At 45.0% G+C, this 7,121-nt stretch overlaps 1 protein-coding gene across 1 annotated transcript in view; it reads left to right on the top strand.

Moving 5' to 3' along the window:
- RERE (arginine-glutamic acid dipeptide (RE) repeats) overlaps positions 1 to 7,121 on the top strand; it is a 181,432-nt gene that overhangs the window by 164,292 nt on the left and 10,019 nt on the right. Inside the window, 7 exon segments of the mRNA XM_009325270.1 lie at positions 228 to 320; positions 1,090 to 1,289; positions 2,556 to 2,717; positions 4,184 to 4,297; positions 5,230 to 5,416; positions 5,419 to 6,568; positions 6,975 to 7,119. Coding sequence (XP_009323545.1) covers positions 228 to 320; positions 1,090 to 1,289; positions 2,556 to 2,717; positions 4,184 to 4,297; positions 5,230 to 5,416; positions 5,419 to 6,568; positions 6,975 to 7,119 — 2,051 coding nt within the window.

Here is a 7,121-nt window from a genome sequence, read left to right as displayed (position 1 = left end):
TTCCTGCAATGCTCTTCTGATCTGTAGACTGATCAGGTCTGGGCTTGCTTAGTTTGCAAAATCAGAAATAATGGCCATCCAAGGCAAGGTGACTGCAGGAAGTCACAAAACTTATGCGAGAACTATTATTATTAATGGTTATTTTAGCCAGGTAGGAAGAAATAGAAAACCCTGCTGAGTTTTTCTTTTCCATTTTCCTCTTCTTCCTTTGTTCTTTACTTATTCAGTGGACTTGAGCTCGGCCAGTGAAGATGACTTTGACAGCGAGGACAGTGAACAGGAACTGAAGGGCTACGCCTGTCGTCACTGCTTCACAACCAGTATGCACCTGATTCATTGCTGTATTTCTCTCCCTTCTGCTACTGCCTGTTTAATGCAGGTTCATTCAAGCAAGAGCAGTTCATGTGCATGTACAGCTGTTCAAAAAAATGTGGGGTTGAATCAGCTAAAATATGCAGCATTCCTAGCAGAGTTAATCATGCTTTGCCGTTGCAAATTAATACTGCAGTGGCAAAGGAGAATCCTGAGAGGTACACATTTATACAGGAAGAAAATCTACATAATCCATAATCTATATAATGCATTTGTGATATAGCAAATCAATATTGGACTGTGACTGTCAGACACAAAACTTCTTTACACTGCACCAAATCTCTTCTGCAACAGCCTCATTCCTGAAGGTTGTCTGATATTTGGGCGTATACATGGCACGGAAGTGTGAGCCCCAAAATAGGGAAGGGAAGGAAATGAGAAGTTCATAGCTCACTTCACTTTAAGAAACCACAGCTTTGGAGAATAATAGCTGCCTGTTAGCTCCCAGGTAGAGCAGATAAGGCTTCTTCCTTTGTTTTCAAAACTGTAGTTGCTTAAATAAACAAATAGTTTGTCAATTGAATATTGAAGATGTGCACTGGAACACAGACTAAACCTGGAACAGGACCAAGTTTTCCAGAAATTTCTCCAACTTTGTTGCCTGTAGAAAAGCAGCTACTTTTCTAGTTGTTATGTGCTTTTTTAATAATGCAATGTGTTTGTGCTGAGTATCTGGTACATTGCGTATTTCTAAGCTGTTGCTTTTCCTGCCCCAAGCCTCCAAGGACTGGCACCACGGCGGTCGAGAGAACATTTTATTGTGCACTGATTGTCGCATTCACTTCAAAAAATACGGAGAGCTGCCACCCATTGAGAAGCCTGTAGACCCTCCACCCTTTATGTTTAAGCCTGTCAAAGAGGAAGATGATGGACTTAGTGGAAAGCATAGCATGAGGACAAGGCGGAGTCGAGGCTCGGTAGGCTTAACGCTCTTGCATTGCAGCTTCTTCTGTAAAGACGAGGTGTTGTGTGGAAAAAGGTAGTCAAACTTCTAAAATGATGCTTTCTCCATCTTGCTTGTTTGCCACGGTATGTGCCTGCTGCTGCATTTGTGTATGCAAGTGTGAGATTTGCTGAGGTTGAGGCTTGCTTTGGAAAAAGGAGCTGAAAGGTCTCTTCTGCAAGTTCTAATCAAACTTGTTATTTCCACATCTTTAATGACTGGCAGTGGATTGTCATCATAAGAGGGCACTTGACCAGTGTGTCATTACAGTTTTTGTACTAGTATGTATCCGTGTTCCAGCTGAATCCTGTCAGAGGTAAGCCCTTGGGCTTATTTTAAAGGAAGAGTTTTAAAAAATTAAACGCTATTCATGTGGTCTCCTCATATTACTGGAGTTAAAATCTCTTCCCTACAGAAAACTGTAGTTTGCGCCTGTGGTCAGTGTGCTCTGTCACAGAGTTTTTACTCGGGGTGGAATGCCGGGAGCCTTACTCTGCGCAAGTCACTTGTGAGAACTTGACAGCAGCTCCAGTTAATTTGATGTTTGCTTTGGGTTTTGGCTGATAGAAAGCAGCAGATATATTTCTTTTCCTTGCCCTCCCCTCTCCATCTTTCTGATCATGATGATATGACCGTTGCTTCTAAATATCTTGTGAGGCTACACTGTCAGGTAAGGTTGGCTTTGTTGTTTTATGGTAGCCAGTCATCCAAAAAACTGCCAAACTGGGACGAAAACGGCATTAATTATTGAAATATACTCTACCTTGATTCCTTATTGCATAGCAGGAGCACATTGAAACAGTGGTTTTAGAAACTGGTCTTGACTGCTTGAATGCCACCAGGTAGACTTTTTTTTTGATGGAACACGAGTCCCCTCCTACCACGTGTACGCACACTTACAAACGTGTGTGCATGTGTTTTATGAAGAAAATTTAGCATGCAGACAGCAGCAGTTTCGGAACATCGTTCTAATGTTGTCATTTCTAGCAGACACTACTAAAAAAAATAGTTGGCACTTAATGTTTTTGAGTAGACGAATTAAGGATTTGCCTCCTTTTACTTTTAAGTCCAGATGAGCTTTCAAGGAGAAAATTGTTACTACGTTAAATGCTCTTGTTTTTTCATTTTTCAAGCTCTTAGTAGGAGTGGTCCATCCACGTCCCTGATGTAAGACAGAAAGAGGTAAAGAGGTTGGACAAATGCTGACTTTGATACACTTCTCTTTCTGTTAAACAAACAGATGTCTACACTACGTAGTGGTCGTAAAAAGCAGCCAGCCAGCCCTGATGGTAGAGCCTCACCTATTAATGAAGACATCCGTTCCAGTGGCCGCAACTCTCCTAGCGCTGCCAGCACCTCCAGTAATGATAGCAAAGCAGATTCCGTGAAGAAGTCTACCAAGGTAAAATTTTCCCATTCTTCTTTTGTGTCAGGACTGGACACCTGAAGCCTCTTCAGTCAGCTAAATGAGATGCAGATTCTAGGAGGCCGGGGAATCTCTCAGTGACCTAGAAATTCCTATTTGTGTGGATAAGCCAAAAAATTTAACGGTGCATCTGACTGATGCTTTGTTTCCTGTACATAAGGATGTGTAGTGACAGAAACCATTGAAGTATCCCTACGTAACCTTACTGCTCTCATGATAAATTAATCCTTCAATTTCGGATGCAAATGCAAGCATTAGGCTCATGGAAGTAATACAGATCAGAAATGCTATATTTGAGACAAGTAGACAGTTTTGGGGATTCTTTCTTTTAAGCAGTACTTAATCTTTGTTTACAAAGGAATATGAATATGTAGTAATTGAGACTACGTCTGTTACTGTTGTTCTGTATGTATATGTTTGCTTGATTTTTCAGAGCAAGCTGACAGTTTAGTCTGTTTAAATGAGTAAGTGCCTTTCCAAGAGAGTACTGAAGAAACAAAGCCAGATGAAGTGAGAAGGCTTGTTATTAAGCAGTGTAAATTGAAAAGTAGCAAGTTAAAAATAAATATTTTTATAAAAAAACAAGTCAAAACTGGAGTATGGAGCAAGTTTTCACATGATAAAACTGAGAACTTAGCAAAATTTGAAGTTAGGTTGGGTAATTATGTGATGAATAAAGCTGTCCCAGGCCGTGAAAGAAGGTAGTAATCTTGTAATAGCTACTCACCGTTAGCCCTATACTTGAGGGGGTATAAAAATATCCTTTGCAAACTATCAGGAGTAAAGCAAGACTTTCATGTAGTAGAAAGGCTTATTCTCTGCCTGTTTACTGCTGAAATTCTTGCTCCACCCTCTGTTAACAACTGGTGTTGGTCTCCATTAGAAGAGTATACTGGGCCAGTTGATCTGGTATGAGTTCCTGATGGACTTGATTCTGCACAGCTGAAGGTGGAAAGACAACTGCTTTGTTTAAAATATTCCTTCACTATCAGAGCTCAAGACCACACCTGCACGATGAGGAATGCTTTACACGATGTTCCTTTTTCCTCCTAGCTTGTGTCAGAAACGTGTGCTGGGTTTGTGTGCAAACTGCCCCTTGGGTTTCTGTCCACAGAAGTAAAATTGCAGTCTGTTTTGGGTTCTGTCTTAAATTTGACATCCAGAGGGAGTAGCTAGAGCATTATGTAGATGCAAGTCTTCTGGGAGCTGCTCCTGGCAGATGGTGGAATACAGCAGCAGCTCCAGAGCAGATTCCCCTGCAACCTGTAACTGGACAGAGGGACAGATGCTTATTGTTAAACACTCAACTTCTGATCAGTTCTCCTACTCCATAGGGACCCTTTTCATTTATTTGTATTAAATATGGTAGCACTGGCATATGCTCAATTTACTTTTGCTTTTATATCACTGGTAACTGTTGTGTTCTGCTTCATTTGTGGCAGAAGATAAAAGAAGAGGTATCTTCTCCTCTCAAGAACTCCAAGAGGCAGCGGGAAAAGGCAGCTTCTGACACAGAGGAACCTGACAGGTCCAATGCCAAAAAATCCAAAACTCAAGTGAGTTCCACAGAGGAATATTTTCTCTTAGGAAAATGGTTTGAAAGTGGGAGGGGGTGCAAACCCGGTGACAAACCAAAAACATGAGATCAATTTAAGCCACAGCAAATGGTAACTTAATCTGTGGCTGGAAAGCAACCAACTTTATAATGTGTTCCTTCTGTTGAAAAACAGAGACTGATATGGGGTAAGGCCAGAAATATTTTTTTTTGTTTTAATATCAATATCAACCATATAGGAGTATATTTGGATTATTTTCCACCCCCTCCCTCCCGATTGTTTTTAATTGAAATTTGTTTTTTCCTCTTCTGTGGCAAGTTAGAAGACCACCACTGGAGTTCTCTCAATTTAATGGTATCAAAGCTCAATTGAAATACTTTCAGGATGTCTTTTCAGCTCCGTGTACCTGACCAGGTTCACTCTGTGCACAAGATTTGGTAATTTTGGCACTGAGCTTTCCATATTACAGAATCACAGAATGGTTGAGGTTGGAAGGGACCTGAAGGTCATCTAGTTCACCCCCTCTGCTCAAGCAGGGCCACCTGGAGCCAACTGCCTAGGACCATGTCCAGTTGGCTTTTGAATATCTCCGAAGATGGAGAGTCCACAGCTTCTCTGGGCAACCTGTTCCATTGCTTCGTCACTCTCATAGTGAAAAAGTGTTTCAATTATGTTCAGGCAGAACCTCCTGTATTTCAGTTTGTGCCCATTGCCACTGGACCCTACTAAAAAGAACCTGGCTCTATCTTTGCACCCTCCCTTTGGTATATTTGTGTTGCCTGTGCTGTTTTAAGTCCTGAGAGGTTCAAAGGGTGGTACTTGCCCTTGTGTTTGCACAGCATGAGTAATAGGTTGCATCCTATGGCATGCTGGTAATGTTCTTTGTGCAGTTTTCTCACGCACGGTGGTTATTCTTCCCCCTCTCCCTGCAGGAGATCAGCAGGCCAAACTCTCCCTCAGAGGGTGAGGGCGAAGGTGAGAGCTCTGACAGCCGCAGTGTCAATGACGAAGGGAGCAGTGATCCCAAGGACATTGACCAGGATAACCGGAGCACGTCACCCAGCATCCCTAGCCCTCAAGACAATGAGAGTGACTCGGATTCATCTGCTCTTGTCCGGGCCAGGCTCCTCCTCCTACGCCACCTATATCAGCCCAGTTACCAGCATCGCTGCCAGCAGTGTCGAGTGCTACTTCGGCTCCACCACAGGTCTCTCCATCAGCATCCCAGCCCCCTAGCCAGCCCCAGGCCTCTGCGCCACCACCTCCTCATTCTCACATACAGCAGGCCCCAGCTTTGCACCCGCAGAGACTCCCATCACCCCACCCGCCTCTGCAGCCTTTGAGCGTGTCGCAGACCCAGCCGACCCCTGCCTCTTCACAGCCTCACTCGCAGGCTCCGCTCCACAGTCAGGCCCAGCCTACCCCTCACAGCCTGCAGGCCCAGCCCCTCCTGCCTCATCCGGTACCTTCCCAGCCATTTTCCCTCCCCACTCAGTCACCTCAGTCTCAGGTTACCCTTCAGACACAAGCACCGTCTCATTCTCACTCTGCTCTCCAGGTTCAGGTAACGCAGCCTGTCCTGCCAACCGCAACCTCACTGCAGCAGGCTCAGCCACCACGGGAGCAGCCGTTGCCCCCTGCACCCATGGCCATGCCTCATATCAAACCTCCCCCTACTACCCCAATCCCTCAGCTCCCCACTGCTCCATCCCACAAGCACCCTCCTCATCTCTCTGGCCCTTCTCCATTCTCAATGAACTCCAACTTGCCTCCACCACCTGCTTTAAAACCTCTGAGCTCCCTCTCAACTCATCATCCTCCATCTGCACACCCTCCTCCTTTGCAGCTGATGCCTCAAAGCCAACCACTGCAGTCTTCGCAAGCCCAGCCTCCTGTACTGACACAGAGTCAGAGCCTTCCCCCACCTGCTAATCACCCCCCATCTGGACTCCATCAGGTATCCTCCCAGCCCCCCTTTTCTCAGCATCCATTCGTCCCAGGAGGCCCACCTTCCATCACCCCTCCTTCTTGCCCCTCCACTTCCACACCACCCAGTGTGCCGGGCATCCCACTTCAGACTTCCATCTCCACATCAGCAGCTTCTAGTGGAAACGTGCCAGTGGTGACAGCCTGCACGCTACCACCTATTCAAATCAAAGAAGAAGTCCCAGATGAAGCTGAGGAACCGGAAAGCCCTCCCCCTCCACCCAGAAGTCCATCACCAGAACCTACTGTGGTGGATACACCAAGTCATGCTAGTCAGTCAGCCAGGTATGGAGGTTGTCATCAGTGCTTCCTTAATGTGCTCTGTTTTTTCTGTGTAGCAGGGCACTCCCAAAAGCTGAGAAATGAGCTCCTGTGGGAGCTGAGTGTATTTTACATGTGCAGCTTGTCAGCCTCTCGTTCTAGCGTGATTTTGCTCTGTTTTTCTGGAAAGGTGCTGTTTCAGCCGGCATATTCAGACAGGGCATTACAGTTTGTAATTGTGAGAGGGGTTTTATACTCCGCTTGTGTGTGGAGTAATATGGTACAATTAATTTTCTCATGGCTTTCAGGGAAGCTGGTAGTGCTATTGTATAAGTGTAGAGTGATACTTTTTTTTTTTTCATACAGCTCTCAAATCCCAGGCTCTTGCATCTGTCCCAGGGCTAAGCTCTTTCTCTTTTGTTTCTTTCAGGTTCTATAAGCACCTGGACCGTGGCTACAATTCATGCTCAAGAGCAGACTTATACTTCATGCCTCTGGCAGGATCGAAACTGGCCAAGAAGAGAGAAGAGGCCATTGAAAAGGCCAAAAGAGAAGCAGAGCAGAAAGCCAGAGAAGA

Source organism: Pygoscelis adeliae, unplaced genomic scaffold, assembly GCF_000699105.1.
Source record: "Pygoscelis adeliae isolate BGI_AS28 unplaced genomic scaffold, ASM69910v1 Scaffold36, whole genome shotgun sequence".
In the NCBI taxonomy this organism is placed as follows: Eukaryota; Metazoa; Chordata; class Aves; order Sphenisciformes; family Spheniscidae; genus Pygoscelis; species Pygoscelis adeliae.
This window is presented reverse-complemented; position numbering and strand designations above follow the sequence as displayed.